General features: G+C 30.3%; 1 protein-coding gene across 10 annotated transcripts in view; it reads left to right on the top strand.

The window, feature by feature from the left end:
- The window catches only part of LOC115222483 (RNA-binding protein Nova-1), a 41,202-nt gene that overhangs the window by 11,054 nt on the left and 12,766 nt on the right, over window positions 1-17,382 (top strand). For all 10 annotated transcript variants that reach the window (XM_036511524.1, XM_036511527.1, XM_029792709.2 and 7 more), the window contains exon 2: window positions 1,333-1,383. In XM_036511524.1, coding sequence (XP_036367417.1) covers window positions 1,333-1,383 — 51 coding nt within the window. The remainder of the gene's footprint in view (window positions 1-1,332; window positions 1,384-17,382) is intronic.

Below are 17,382 nucleotides of genomic sequence, written 5' to 3' on the forward strand. Positions count from 1 at the left end.
TTTCTAAATTATGGAAGTAATGTCGTTATCTACCATATTGCTGACATATGTTCCCATTGATTGAGAAATAAGGATTCTTGTTTGAATCCAAGAATAAGTGGTTGGTGATAAAGAGATATGTACTGTGTATAAATCTTAGAGTGTAAGTGATTTAAAAAGAAAACTGGGTATATGACGCATTAGATGTTGAGAGGACTATGCTGGTTTGGCCATGTGATGAGAACGGATGGGGATAGCTGCATAAAGAAGTGTCAATCTAATTGTGGAAGGAGTAGATGTGGGATGAAGTGAGAAAGTATCTTCTGTATAGAGGAAGAGCAAAACTGGAAATCTGGGAACATTGATGATAGATTTAGGATCTTTGTTGTTCTAAACAAACTTCAAGGAAATTAAAAAAAAGACCTTGATAAAATTTTTGTGGAATAGTATGAAATTAACTGTCAAGGTTTTGCTGTGTTCACTTAAATTTTGATTTAACAGGTGGTATTTATATTGTTACACATCATCATCATCGTTGTTTAATGTCTGCTTTCCATGCTGGCATGGGTTGGACAGTTTGACTGAAGGCTGCACCAGGCTCCAATCTAATCTGGCAAAGTTTCTACTGTTGGATGCCCTTCCTAATGACATGAAATTGTCTGAAATATCCTCATCTCAGTTTTTTTCTTATTTGCTATCAACACTTGTTTAAAGTTTAACTACAATGTCATTGTATGTACATGTGTATGTACACACACACACACATTATGGTTAACCTTTCTGCCAATTTTGGCATCGTTTTAATAGAATAAACTATGAAAATAAATCTAGATATATGTAATGTATAAATTCAACTTAAACTAGAAACCTTATTTGTAAATCAGTAGTAACATATGTCAGTGGCTGGCAAATAAACGCAATATTCCCTTAGTTCAGAAATTGTTTGCTCATAGGAAGTGCTTGATAAATGATAGAATATTCAGGCTAAGATGTAACATAGGCTATTTTATTCCATTGCACATTGTCTTTGACTTACACAATTTGACAAATTGAATTCAGTGTTAAAAGAAGTTACAAATTACCATGTCTTTGTAGTTTATATAAAAATGCCAGTGATATAATTTTTTGTTGAAATTTTTACTTATTAATATTAAAGCTTGGTTTCAAAGGATAAGGGCATTACAAACTATTTTGCATTAAATTTCATCTTCTGTAAAAAAAAAAATCCTACATTTTGCTCAATTTATATTAATTTCTCAATTAGTTGGAAATTGAGGTTTTTCGTAAAGATATTTTGTGAACTTGAAATAAATATTGTTACCCTTTTGTAGCTCTTTACTTGTTTATTTCTAGGTACTATTGGGACACCTGATGACTACAGCTGTGAATATAAATCTGATTCAGGTAGGTTGACTAATCTTTACACACACACACACACACACACAAGTGAATAAAAGTTATACATATATGTGTGTTTGTAAATATATTTGTATACATGTTTATGTATATGAATGTATTATGTTCATGTGTAATCTGTGTGTATATGTATGTGTGCATATTTGTTATGTGTATGTGTGTATATGTGTGAATATGTATATATGTTTGTGTATGTGTGTGTGTACATTTATATACATGTGTGTGTGTACATTTATATACATGTTAAATGTGATTGTATGTATATATATACACACACATACTCACAAATAGACATGAACTACGTATATTTGATAATTAGTTCTGACTTAACATGAAATTATCAATATTCTGTCTTGTATCCTGTTAACTTAGCATTGTCAAAAAGTTGCATTTGTGAATATGCATTTTTTCCGCTCCCCCATTTTGTACAATTTCAACTATCATTCATTGCTAGTTTACATTAACATTGCAATCATCTGTTCATTTGCTTTTCATTAATTAACTAAAATTTCATATTTCATTGATATTGCCAGAATTGAATTTCCGAATTTTTATTATGAAGAAACAAAAAATATCCAAAGCAAGAATTTTAATTTCATTCCTCCCAGTTGAAGATGGGATTCATTCTTTTCTTTTTTTTTTTTATCAAATTCATTTTAACAGATTGACTGTGGAAATATTCCTAGAATCTGAAATTTCATCACATTTCATGAAAATGTTTGCTAAATCTAAAAATATAACTGCTTTTCTTAGAATTACATAAGGATTATTGTAGAGCTTTAGTTAGAACAAAATCCAGAGAAGTTATTTTCACAAGTTTAAGGATGAATATGAATTTTAAATATGGTTATTTCTAATTCTTACTTTACTAGTTATGCCAGATTGATCAAATGCATGCAATTATTCCTATACTAAAACATTTCACTTAAAAAAAATTTTTTTTTACCAAGTTTGTTTGCTCTTCTTGCATTTTCCATCAAAATTCACAACTGATTTATAGAATTTCTACCAGTTAAGCATTATTAATATTGGGCTTGTTTTTGTAAAAATATAGACACTTCGATAAATTACAAGTACTGTCATTTAGCAAGAAAATATTTCAGTTTATTGGTTTTTCTACATTAAAAGGAATTTCATTTGTCAGGGAAAAAAAATTTGTTAATATAACTGATTTGTGACTGATACTTAAAATTATAACAACTGATATCCAAGCATTCTGGAATGTGTGTGTGTATGCATATACCTAGAAATTTTGTTGCCTAAGAATTTTTGAACATTGGTTAAAAAATTATACCATTACACATGACATTTGCTGTCATATCTGCTTAAAAGGAGATTTACCAAGAAAATTTTAAAGAAATGAGATTCTGGTTTTTGAAGTAAAATAGGGAATTTCAGTAAACATGCCCACTGGTTTTAAAGGTGCGTGTAATATATATATATATATATATATAATTTACATTATATTCAACGTGTTTGTAATGGATGAACATTTATATTTCACATGTGATTGTGTGCAGATTTGATTAAATTATGAGGTTTTGATGGCTAAAAATAATTTAAAAAAAAAATAGAAATAATGATAATGGTTGTCTGATTTGTAACATTTTTTTTTCTGATAATTTTTCTGTAGTTTTCTGAAGAAATGGCTTATTGTGATAAGTTAATGTTGCATTGCAGAGAGTAGTTACAAATCAACAATAGTTGTATGGTCAATGTAGGGTATTGGGTGTGTCATTTATTGGTGGTTTATAAACGTTATATGTGGCTGTATAGTTGAGTTACATTGTGCAGCACCATGGGCAGGTGTCCATTATATATTTGTGCTTGTATGTACCCTTGTTTTGACATCATGTGATGGCTGCAAGTGAGAGTGTCATCATCATATATGATGTTTTCAGACTGCCATGAAAAACAGGTCTAGCCATGCATCAGAGAATTGTCTGTCCCATGAAAGGAAGGAAAATTGATGTTGAAATGATATGTATTTGGTATTTGTATGTTGTATGCAACAAGCATTTTGCAACTAGTCTCTTTTTGCACTAATTAATTGCTCAGTTGGCATCTTTGCTGGACAAGTTGCTCAGGAATAATGAGTAATGGATTTGCAGAATATCTAAAATCAATTATAATGAAATATTTAAAATCAGTTCACCTTGTATGATTCATCAAGATGAAGTATGAGCATTAGTATACATTTCTTGGTAATTCTGGTAGTGAAAAGGAAGTTTGGTGTGTATAAATCTTAGAACTCTTTTTGTATCTTTTAAAAAACCAAGTGAAAGCCTAGTGAGAATCCTTTCCCCTTTCTTTACTGCTATATACAGAAACATTTATAGGAACTGTGTTCAGTTTCCACTTAGTTCTCATTTTTTTTTTTTTTTTTTTGGCTTTCATATTTGTATGTTAACATTAAAGCACTGCTAATTATCATTAAAAGGAAATGTAAAATATAAAAATCAATTATTTTTAAGAGTTGTAAAAAATAAGGGATGCAAATTTTCTTAGAACACAAGAGTTACAGAAGCAATAAAAAAATAAACTATTACACTGTAAGCAGTGTTATAGTTAGAAACTTTTTACCCAATAAAAGATAAGAATGATAAGGAATTTCAAAATTAATGGACAGAATACCAAATAAAACTATTGAAGTACTTGGTTGCAATTGCAAACCATACAACTTTTAGCGGACACCATGACTACATAGTAAATGCTGTGTGAAGCAGAACTACTTGAAGAATGACGTAGCAACACTTATCTTTCCTTTGTTTCTATAGAAATTGTCTGAATGGATAACATTGTGGTTAAGTAACTATTGATTATCTCACCAACCACTTGTAAATATAATATCCTGTAAATATAACATCCTGGATACACATTTTTTTAATTCATAGTCATTATTCAAACCATAAATATGGAATCTAGAGGTGCGAATTATTTGGTTTCTAGAAGATTGTTCATGGGTGGTAATTTAATAGTTTGCAAATGAAAATTAGCTAAACATCTTGATAACCATTCTCATCACATTACAAAATGACCCTGTCCTTGTTATAGGAATATGGTAAGTATTCATCATTATCAATTTAACATTTTTCTATTCTGGCACAGGTTTGCTGAACAGATTTTTTTTTTCCTACATCTGTCATTTCATCTTAACTTTCTAATCTCTGAATATGATTGCTTTGAGTCTTCCTTCGCTAATTTTGTCAAATTCATAGCAGTTTTTATTTAGCATGTCATCTATTTTCATTACATGTGCATACAACATGATTATTTCTTGCATGTACCAACTAATTATATCAATACTTCACTAATTCCCACCCCATATGTCATATTTCCTTGCCATTACATAACATTTACCTTTCACCCTTATTCTATCATTGGATCACTTCAGCATGATTAAGTGCCCTATGTTATTAAGCATTGCTACTAAGTAAATCACAATAGCAATCAATTTATTTTACAAGTAACTCATACTGTTAGTCACATTGAGGAATTTGGATTATGCAAAGTGTTGACTTTATCAACATCAAATCACAGTATGGGTTTTCTTTTCCATTAACTATACAGCATATTTTGTTTCTCAGTATCATTCTACGTAGTGAGCTACTAAACTACATCAACTTTTTTTAAGTGTCTTTATTAGTGGTTAGTATAGTGTATCATTTGGGACATACTTATCTTGGATACTGTTGAACGTCATTTGTATACTGTTACAAATATTCTCTGTTTAACTTTTATTATACGTTTTCATGTCCCTTCTACTTGATTTATTGATTTATTACACATTTTCCTTGGCTAATTGCTAATGGAAGAAACCTAAAGAATGACCAATTGTCCAAACTGTCAACTTGTTCTGTTTCCATTCTTGGTGGACTTGGATATTTAAGTCTTCCATTGTTTTGAATCTTGCTTAGCTATTTGTCATCAAAACATTCTGAAGGGAATGTATCAGTGTTGAAGTATAAAAAGATTGATTGAATTTGGTCATTATATAAGATGAAAAAGGGCAATCCAATGATAGATTAGAATAAAACTATATTTTTGATGAGTTGGTTGTAGTATTTTACTTTTAAGGATATGGACAATATGTAAAATGGCAACATTGATATTACAATGAATTTCAGTTGGTAAACAGCCTTTTGGATTATATTAATTATTGAAGCAACTGAGTATTAAAGAAATAAAATTTTTGCAAAACTTAATTTTGTCATTCATGTCTAGTTTTATGTAAAAAAAAAAAAATATATATATATATATATATACAAAAAAGAATGCCTTATCAAAAAGGTTCTGAAGGGTTTTTTCCCCAATTAGAATTCATTTTCTATATATAATGTAACCAGAATCATTGACCATTGAAAGTATGTATGCACTTTCTTCAGAATAAAATTTTGTTTGTATTGCACTGTCATTTTTTCCCCATTTTCAATGTAACTTTTCATTTAGTTATCTCTTCATTTTAGTATAAATAGCATTTAAAGCATAGATATGCAGAATATGGAACCTGGCCCTCTAAACACTTTTTTAACTGCCAGCATCTTCAACAAGCTTATTAAAATTGACAATTTCATATTTAATTTTTTCATCAACTAACAACACAATCAAGCTGCATGGATTTTCCTGTCTGTGTGAACATTTTTTTCAAAATATACAGATGCTTTCTTTTTGGCTTGAACTCAGATCTTTAATTTCTAATGTAGGAGACCTCAGTGTTCTTATCTAGAGAAATATACACTTCAGTTCAGAAGCTCTGAGTTCTCTCATTCTACATGAGAATATGTAGCAAAATATACTGCTTTATCAAAATTGAATCACTTCAGTTAATTTAGGTCTGCAAGCTTAAGACTCAAGCAAAATAATTTTGAAGCCACTTTTTTCCCCTATATTTAAATCATTTAGCATACATATAACTATGCAGGCAGGGATTAATCAATGTTTTTTAACACAGTTTCCAAGTCCTGCTTCATTATGTATGTGAGGGATAATTTTTCTACATTTGGATCTTTCATTTATGACATTTTAGTCAACCTCTACTGCAAGCTTATATTCCTGTTTGCCCATCATTCATTATCTACTCGAATAGTGTCTCCATTGCAGCATCAACCATTCTTTGTTCAACCATTTTCTCATCTTGCATTCAACCTTCCTAAGAAGTTGACCTTGCTCATCAACCAATCAATATTCGACATCTTCCTTTTCAGTTGCTCCAGATGGTTTTCTTTCACTATCCATATTTCATTGCCATTATGTGTTTTCACATGATTCATAAAGACTAGTTGTTGTGCAGAGGGAAATATTTTGTTGCCAGCTGGTAGCATTCCCCTAAATGTCTTCTTTCAAACATAGTCACTTTGCTTATCATTAGCTATGATCACAGTTTATGTACATGTACATTAAAGTACTAGTTGGAAGGGATGGGGATGTGGATGTTACCTTGTACACTGTTCAGTTTTTAGTTGCGTAGTAGACAATTAATAGTTTGTTGCCAGCAAATTTGTTGGCTGAATTAATCAATCTTAATTCTGATTAAATCCTATAAACAACTGTCATTTCTAATTGCATCCCTGTTTACTTTGGAAATCTGTTCCAACAGATACTCTGATATTATGCTAGTGATGTATAACTATGTAATTTACCACATGATATTTTTACTTTATAATGCAATTGGTGGACGATAGTGTTTCCAATATGCCAGTCACTGGTTTGCTACATTTGTGACGGTAGCAGCAGCTCAAAATGGAACAAAAAACAACCAAGGATTTTTATTCAAGAGCACTATTGCAATTTTCTTGCCAAAATATATTGGTGAAAGATCCACATAAAGCACTTCTTCAAAATGAGTAACAAAATCAATGGTTGATATGCAGTTATATGGTAGAAGATACTTACCCAAAATGCTGCACATTTGGATTAAACCTGGAATCACTTGGATACAAAGCAACAACAGCATTGCCTGCTGGGATAAAATTTATTGCTGGATTGATATATTTTTTTACAAGATGAAACCATCTAAATTTCAATCTTACTGGATTGAAATTTTCTCTGCTAGTGTTTTTCGTTCTTTGTTTCTGTATACTTTACATTTAGAAAAAAAAAACAAAATGTTTTGCATGATTGGTTTTCACATCTTGTGCACATTTCTAATATTGCCCTAATTACTGAATCTGAGATGAATATGTATTGTTGACTTAAATAGTTAATTCATTCCTTCTCATGTATATGTCCACGAATTGTATATTTAAATATCTCACATAAAGTCTCTTGAATCCATTCTCCAATGGAACATTGACTTCATCTGAAAGCACACTGACGTATGCTTCTGTTCTTCCATCGAATTTCATTATTATAGCTATTTATTTTTAGAATCTTTATAATTTAATTTACAGTTAGTTGGAAATCATATTTTTATTGAGGTTTTTCCTATGAACAAGTAATATTTTGAAACCTCAATGCTATAGATATTCCAGTACCATTCAATGCTATAGATATTCCAGTACCATAGATTAAAATTTTGAATGGATGTTCTTTTGCTATAACACAGACTAGCAACTGGTACTTTATGATGCCTGATCATAAATCACTTAGTGATTGACCTTTTAGCATTTAGATTGTACTGTCAAATATAATTTATTCACATTGTTTTGAATTAATCATGCATTATCTTGTAGCTTCAGAATTTTCATGTGATTATATTACCTTGCATTGTAGGGTAGGTGTGACTGGCTAGTTTGAACATAGAACAGGTAGAATATTTAGGTCAGATATGGCCAGTTTAAATGCAAAAGGGTTAAGAAATGTTTTTATTTCCTTCCACTTCAGTTGAGCTTTTTTCCTTAACGATAACAGATTTGTGTAATGCTTTATATATATATATATATATATGTATATATACACACACACACACAAACTGCATGCAGACGAGATTTAACATACTAATTTTAAGTGTATTTTCCCTTTTTAGAGGAATAGCATGCTACATATGAAATTATACAAATGAAACATTATGGTAGTAGAAATAAATGAATCTATGTAAAACACTCTACATATTAAAGCAAGAAGATTCTCATATCTTTTATATCCTTATAGTTCAGTGATATTTTTGTGTGTGTGTGTGGTTAAAAAGTTTGCTTGGCGACCATATGTAGGTTTTCAGTTCAGTCCTATTGTGCAGTGTTTTTGGCAAGTGTCATCTGCTACATTTGTTGACCACCCAAAGCTTTGTGAGTGAATTTTGTTGATGAAAACTGTAGGAAACCTGTAATGTGTGTGTGTGAATGTTTATGAAAATTAACATTTGACTGCACGTATCACTGCCAGTGATATGTTTCCATTCCTTTCAAAGATTTGTGGAATAAAAAAAAGATTTCTTACTTGAAAATGAGGTAAAGTTTGGCAACAGGAAAAGCATCCAGCCATAAAATCTTGCCTCTTCTTCCTGTTCAACCCACTCTAGTATGGGAAAATAGATGCTAGAGAATATGTTTGTGTGTGTATATCTGCATTTGCAACTTGTTGAATTTGGTTGGGTGGAGTAACAAAAATATTTTAGGTTCTTATGCGGTTATATGAATAACAAAACATTGATGAGGAGACTTGTATTAAAAGTAATATAATTTATTACACAATTAAGTTTGACTAGGTTTGTAAGCCATCAGGTGAAATTGAATGGCTTAGTCAAAAAGAAACATATGGTGTAGGAGTGGCTGTGTGTTAAGTAGCTTGCTTATGAACCACATGTTCCGGGTTCAGTTACACTGCATGATACTTTGGGCAAGTGTCTTCTACATTAGCTTCGGGCCAACCAAAGCCTTGTGAATGGATTTGGTAGACAGAAACTGAAAGAAGCCCATCATGTATATATATATATATATATGTGTGTGTGTGTGTTTGTTCCCCCAACATCGCTTGATAACCAATGCTGGTGCGTTTACATCCCTGTAACTTAGCGGTTCAGCAAAAGAGATGAAAGAATAAATACTAGGCTTATCAAGAATAAGTCCTGGGGTCAGTTTGCTCTACTAAAGGCAGTGCTCCAGCATGGCCAAAGTCAAATGACTGAAACAAGTAAAAGAGTATTGTTATTGGTCAAAAGAGTTACAGCTGTGATTGCCGTCTTTTATGTCCATTCCTCAGGTGTAGGCTCTCTTGCTAGGTTTGAAAAATTGTGTTATACAACATGGATAAAACTAATTTAAAATTTTAAAAAACTGAATAGGCAAGTGCATTACCGGCAACTTTTTTTTTTTTTTGTTGCAAAATTTGACTCTTGTTTGAAAGTAACCTTTGGGTGTAACGTTTCTGACTGCTACTTGGAAAGAAGTCACCATATTTTGGTTAGCTATTATTAGATTGAAAATAATTCTGTTAAAATGAACAATAGTTGCAACAAACATTTTTGTAAGCATTTTAACTTAGATTTGTGTCTTGTTGGTTTGAAGAAGTAAACCTCAGCCAGCATGTTCAATTGAATAACTTTTCTCAGTTTTATTCATTTAACATGAAGATGCTAGAATTAAAAATTGTGTTTAAAGACCTATTATGAAACTGATTATGAACAAATATGAACTAATCGGTCTATTTACTAATTGCTTCAGTGAAGATTCCAATAAATAATAGTCAGATTAAGTGCTTGAAAGATGGTTTGGCTATGATCAAATTAGATTGAATTGGCAGTTATTAATGTTAGATAGAATGCTCTGTCTTCAAATACCACTGAGGTCAGTTTTCATGCTTTTGATGATTGGATTGACAGAATTGTTGCACAATTGAGATTCTTTGTGGTTGCAATGTGTGTTTTGACTCTTTGATTTCAAATCCAACCACTCGCTGGAAAAATGGTGATAGCTCTTTCAGGGCTTGTGACCATATTATTGTGTCAGCAATTTGAAAACCAATAAATCCATAGTTCTTGATTTGATCTGATGAACTGCTCTCACCATGCCTTAAACCATCTGTGGTCATGTTACCAAAGCGTAAAATACCAGCATAAACTGTATGTTTGTTAATAGTTACAAGTTAGATTAACACTTATATATCAACAAATTGTTTACTTTACTAGTATACAACTAGTGTTCTCAGAGTTAATTTTCTGTTCTTGGAAATTTATTTTTCAATATCCTTTCTCTCATGGAAAGTGTTCTACCATTTTTTCCTAATTAAGCTAACTCTGAATTTGAATAATCTTTGAATGCAGTAAATAAAAGAAATGCTACAAGCATATCAATGTAGTTGACTTGGAAAGGAGTACTCCAATGTCTAATAATGTTAACTGGTATAGTGTAAACAATTTCCAGAAAGTATAACATTAAAACTTTAAGAAGTATTTATGTTTCAAATTTTCAAAAGGCATTGGACTCAGTCAGTTGACTTCATGATTCAAAATCATTATTCCGAATAATAATGAAAGGAAAACTCATTGGTACTTAGGGGTCAGCATAAAGTATGATTGACAAATTGGACCAAATAAGTGCATTATTTGTTATATTTCTAGTGGGCTTTCCATGTAAATTTTTGCCTATAATAATCTACTGAAAATATCTGAATAATGAGTAGCCTAACTACACTGCTGAAACTACTTATGTGATCTATCATGTAAATTTAAATGATTTACATTTTTGTTTTGAGACTAACATATTGTTGTCTTATGGAAATGATCTAAATACATAGTTATTTTAGAATTTTGAAACAAAATGTAGTAATGAAAGAATAGTAGTTAAAGAATAAAGAATTATAAAAAAATTATTATTATTACAAATAAAGATTTTTAAACTTTGAAATTTTATATTATCCGTAAAATTCTCTTGCTGGTCCTTTGTGGTCAGTTTTCTGGGGTTTTTTTCCTGCTGAGCTAGCAGAATTATTAGTGACAGAACAAAATGCCTCATTGTACTTCTTTTGGCTCCTACACATTGAGTTCATATCCCACCATGATCAACTTTGCCTTTCATCCTTTCAGGGTTGACAGTCAAGAGTGCCAGTCAAATATTGAGATTGAACAGCATCGACTGACTCCTTTCTCCTAATATTACTGGCATTGTTCTTTAATTAGAAACATCTTAGGAAAACATGAGCAGAGGTTACAGTGTGGAAGAAATAAGTGGTTTGAGACAATTGGGGTTGTTTGTGAGATAAGGAGGTGTTTACAGATGTTTTAAATTATTTAAAACATTGAATAACAGACTTTTAATATCCTTTGGTGTTTTTTTTTTAAGTAAAAATAAGTGACTCTGGAGGTTAAGTCTTCCGACCTGTATTAGTTGGTAATCCTTAATTAAATATTGTGGAATTGATTGTTGAAAGACAAATGTGTATCTAGGCTTAAACAATTTCACGAGTGTAGTATGCTAGAAATTTATTTTCAAATGAAGGTATTTTAAGTAGTTATTAGGATATATATATATATATATATATATATATAAATTTTTCTACAGAGTTTAGTGTACTGATTCAGCAAAAATAATTTTTTTTAGCATGTTTAAAAGATTAGGTTGAAATAAGTAAACATTGAAAATATTAGATTGTCATCTTCAAGTACTATTATTACTTGTACTTGTGGCGATATTCACCCTGGGCAGGTTGAGTTGGCTTCTTCCACCACCCTTAAGTCATTGTATTCACCATTGAGAATTCATGGAAGAAGTACTATTATTCTCTATATATGAACATATTTTTGAGTTACGACTAAGCTTTTGATGCCTTTTATTTATAAATATTGTTACTATCTTTAAGAAAGGCATAAGTAGCTCACAAATACCACCCTTCAACCCCTTTTATAGTGAATTTTTTTTGTGCCACTCCTTAATATGAAGAAACAAAATAGTTTGCTTCCACAAAATTCTTTCTTCACAGTATTTAAAAAGTTAGAAGCCATCTTGATTTTATTAAACATGGCAATATGTTCACCTCTTTTCAGTCCTCAAAGGCCTCACCCACCTGAGAAACACTACACCAGATAATGAAAGAATGGGAGTGTAGACATGGCATATTACTCTAGAAATAGTTTATCTCAGCTATGCAGAGGGCATAAATCACTCCTAATTTGACATTCACCAAAGACAGCATTTTTGTTTTAGATATGAAGCACATCTTTTTTGTGAAACCAAGTCCTTTTCATGACATTACACTTTCACTCTAAAAAGTGGTGACATTCTCCAGTTTTCTCTTCACACTATTGAACAAATTTCTTTCAAAATTTTAGTACAAACATTTTCTTGCTAAAATTATGTAGTGAGGCTTTATAAAGTAAAGGAAAAGGCAATCGACATATATTTCCCTTTTGTTGGAAGGGAACTTAGCATAGTCTATGAAATATATGCATTGTTAGTATTATATAAAAAAAATAGCTTGTAATAGTATTTTGTATATCTTCTGTGTATATGTGAAACTGTGTATGTCTTAATTTGATTTGATAATTACTGCTGCATTTCACATCATTTCATCCACTTCTACTTTTCAATGAGTTTATAATTTTTAAATTCTAAAATTTGTATAAGTAACTGAATTATATAAAATTTGATGATGACAGACTGTAGTTTAAATTCTGATCCTTTCATTAAACTATCAAAATAACTTTTTATTGGTGCTGCTTAACACTTCTCACTCTTGTTATCTAGCTTATTTGCCTGATATTGATTTGCTTTTGTGAGTGAAAATGCTTGTTCCAAAGCTAATTAAAAACCTGATACTTCAGTGTATAAAGTTTTGTTGGGCTGCTAAGTTCCTGACAGTTATGTCCAGTGTCTAAGCATAGTAGTACTATTTCCAAATATGGGGAACAATAGTTTTTCCTTTCTCTAATTCCTCAACTATCAGCTGAATATAATTCTGATAGAGATAATGAATTGAGATTAATTTCAAAGCTTGGTACCTGATGGTATCAATGAAAGAAATGAAAAATTATCAGAATTTTGCTGTCACTTGAACTTAGGATCAAGCTAATTATTTTATAATAGAATTCTTCATTTTTTTTTTTCTGATTTTTATAATTGTATCTGTATTTCAATTTGTCAGATTGTTCTTACGGCTTACAGCCTGCTCTTGCTTCTAAACTGTCCTGATTTTTTGCCATTTACTTATAGAAGTATGCATATTTAATTTTACTTAACAGTACTGTATAAATCTGATTACTTAACCATTTTATTCATGACCCAGTATTTTAAGAAGCTTCTATTTAGATTTCACTGATAATACAGGTTATAATTTTTCATTATGAACTTGTTGGTCAAGTTAATGAAAAAAAGTCATCTTGCTTAGGGATGTTTGCAGCCTTGTAAGTTACACTGGGTTATGTGTAGCGATAGCTCTAAACTTGGTTGAAAACAATATTTTAATATATTTCTATTTCAATAAGAGTCCCTATAAAAAGTCATCATTAAAGACAACAGCAGAGGCAAGAAGCAGGAGTGGAGCTGAAGCCAGTGGTAAACTGAATGGAAGAGAGAGCTCAGTGGACAGCAGGAGTGGTCCATAATAAAGGGAATTTAGAATGAAAAGCAGTGATGAGCAAGATATTCAGAATTGCAGACAGAGCTAACAGTCTATCTTCTAATAGATTTTTTTTCATGATCAATATTTTTATTCAAGGAATATTGAATAGTATTTTTAGTAGAAAGTTATTATTTTCTAAAGATTAACATATCTCTAGGTTAACATTGCATTTTTTTATATTATGAAAATATAGTCTTCAATTTTCATCCTTTGTAACTTAATACAAAACATCAGAAGCATCACTCAAAAGTTCTTATTTCTCTGATTTTTTTTTCCTTTCTTGCTCACTGTAATATAATCCTTTGACATTGAAAAATCATTTGAGTTATCGAAATTAAATTTCTATAGGGCATCAACAAGATTCATTACTGCTGCTAAATTATGTAACAAGACATGTCTAATTTTTCAAAATTAAACAAACAATTCAGATTAAATCTTGGAACAAAGCTGAAAGAAACCAGTTCATATTAAAAGGAATGTTTTATTTAGTTTCTTAAAGTTTGTTAATTTCATACTAAATATGATCTGCACTGATGTAATATAATCATCCCATCTTTTCAACCTGAAAGAGCCCTAAAAGTTATCTCTTCTTTCTTGGGATTTTTTGAATTTTTATTGATACCATTACTAATTGTTGCAGTGTATTGATGCTCACCATAATTTTAGTAATATTAAGTTGATAAATATGTCTCCACTATCAGGGTTTTTTAGTAAGAGAATAACTTAGTGTTCTAGTATTTTATTAGATTTAGCTAGTACGCTAATGACCTCAGTTGTTGGTTGTAGCACTTTCATAGTCAAATTAAAATTCTCAACTGAAACCATGTTGTTATAAGACAGAATGAAAACTGCTTGAATTCTGGCTGCATTCCAAACATCAGTGAATGGAAGAAAAAAAATTAATACAAACCTCTGTAAAATACTTACTTTAAAAATACATTGAAGCACATGAACAGTTTAATGTAGATGACAGATAGAAAAATGGGTTTGATATTGTTTGAAAATGATTAATTACATGTAGTTTCCAAATTCAGTTAATGAGACACTATTGAAATGTGAAGTGATATTCAGTATTCTTTTGTCAATGTAAATCATGAACTCTCATCAATTAATATTGTGTAGCCTCTGAACTTTATATTTGAGCATTTATTTGTTAAATGTTATTACAAAAATTGGTAGATTAGAAGACATTTGTTAACATAATGTGCTGCATTGAAGCATCTGATGTTAGAAACATTTATAATCAATATATCTGCATAGTTATTATGCTAACAAAATTTTTTGATCTGAACTAAGAAATTGGTAAATTTTGTTTACATTACAAAAATGAAGAACTTGAAAAAGTATTTTGAGCAGAAGTAATTTTTTTAATATTTTGTAAATCTCTTAAATTCTTGGTTGTTGGTAACCTAGTTTTTAAAATCTTCAGATAACATGAAAGATGGTAACAAATTTAATGTACTTACTCTTCACTAATATTAAAAGATGTGGAATTGTTTTGTAATTATGTAATGTATTGGTAGTTGAGTTTTAAAAAACAATTTCATTCATATTTCGTGTATTAAAAAAAGAGAAAATATTGAATGTTCAATCAAATCCTAGTTACATCTTAACTATTATAATTAGATGATTTGTTTTTAATTTTTTTTTTTTAATGCAAAGAATAGTCCATTTGTATTTTTTTTCTGTAAAATGGTGTAGCCTTTTATATTTTACTGAATCTTTTTTCTTATATTCACACCCTTTATCTCAGAATTTTCAAATAACAGTAAAGTTTGATCATGTGAAATATTTTTTAGTTTAAATTTTGTTTTCCTAAAAACAGTTGAAAATTTCTAATTTGATTCTGTCAGGTTAGCCTTATAAAATCTGTGTCATTTTCTTCACATTATTGTTGAAAGAGAATTTCTTGAATTAATATTTCTGGTTAATATAAACTGATCTTTAAAGAACTCATTACTGCCCATCATTGCAGGAGCTTCAATGTTTACGTTGAAAAATATCCTCATGAATCAAATAACGAATTACGAAACTGCTGAGATACTTAGTGTAAAGTTATACTAGGCATTATAAAAGTACTATTCAGAAATGTCTTTCTTTTGTGTCTCAACAGCACATATAATGTTGCTTACAGTGTTGGGCATTATTTTTTAAATTTCAAATGGAACCCAAAACAGCCCTTATTCATTATGTATGTACACACATATACTTGCAAGATCTTGCATAGAAAATTACTATCCACCCTACATTCTTTACTGGTTGCTACTTGCTAAGTATGTATAATTTTTCTAATGTGCCATATTTGGGTTTTAAGTAAGATTTCCATTTCATATTTCAGCTACCATATAGTTACTATCTAAAGGTTAGCAACATTAATTTCTCAGTATTAAAATAAATTTGGTAGCTGTAATTTTATAATTTCATATACGATATTTAGGACATTCTCTATGAACTGTTGATATCCTGATACTAAATAGTTATTACATTTAAATTTATTCTGCATTTGACCTAGTTGCTAATGCCATTGGATTACTTTCTGTTCTATTAATACTAGCATATTGTTCTTGTATAGTGTAAGCTGTCTTATTGAGCTATGTCTGGTGCTAGTAAACAACTCTTGCTGACAAGCTACCTACCTGGCAAGCAAATAGGAATCAATAAAAGGTTTTTTTTTTTTTTTCTTCTTGTAAATATATATGTTAATATATTCAAGTTATTCCTAAAATACTTATTGTGTGGAAGATTGATGCAGTTATTTGTTTTAACACAAAAATTAGGATTGGTTTAAATAAGTTTAAACTATATTTCTGATCTATAAGCTTATTAAAATTCATATTTATTTGATGGTGTACACATGTGTATACACTGCCTTTTGGAAGAAAAATTCCCAGTAATTAATATTACACTTTATATTCACAAGAAAATGCCTGTCAAAGTTAATTACCAACATAATTATGCTTAATGCTTGATTCACTTCTTGTAGTATTAATAATTTAGCATGCAACCTTGATTCTTCATATCACTTTTACATTGGTTCCAAGAACATATCTCAAAATATAATCAATTGGAATCATACCAATCTTGTCTCCTTTGGCAGTACAAATACAATCACTAGGCATAGAAAGAAAACATACCTTACCCACCTAAAATTTGAACAAAATGCATCAAGAACTCTCAAGAAAGGTACTGATGCCAGGCCTCATTGCTAAGAATTGCTGCTGTCAAAGTGTTTTCAACACAGCTAAAACTTTAATCTCTAATGCGTTTTCTTCAGCATGGGAAAATAAATCTAAGTCAAGGACTTCTAATTTCCACAAAACTTAGACCCACAACAAAATGTTGCTTTCACATCTAGGTCAGTGCAGTTGTTAAACATACATTTTAAATTGCATTGTAAAACAAGCCAAAAAAAGGGGCTGCCTATTTGATTGGCAAGAACTTACCTGCCTCCTTCCTCTGCCTTTTGTCACTACTACTTCAGTGACCTCTGCACCTTTC

Source organism: Octopus sinensis, linkage group LG20 (genome assembly GCF_006345805.1).
Source record: "Octopus sinensis linkage group LG20, ASM634580v1, whole genome shotgun sequence".
Taxonomy (NCBI): Eukaryota; Metazoa; Mollusca; class Cephalopoda; order Octopoda; family Octopodidae; genus Octopus; species Octopus sinensis.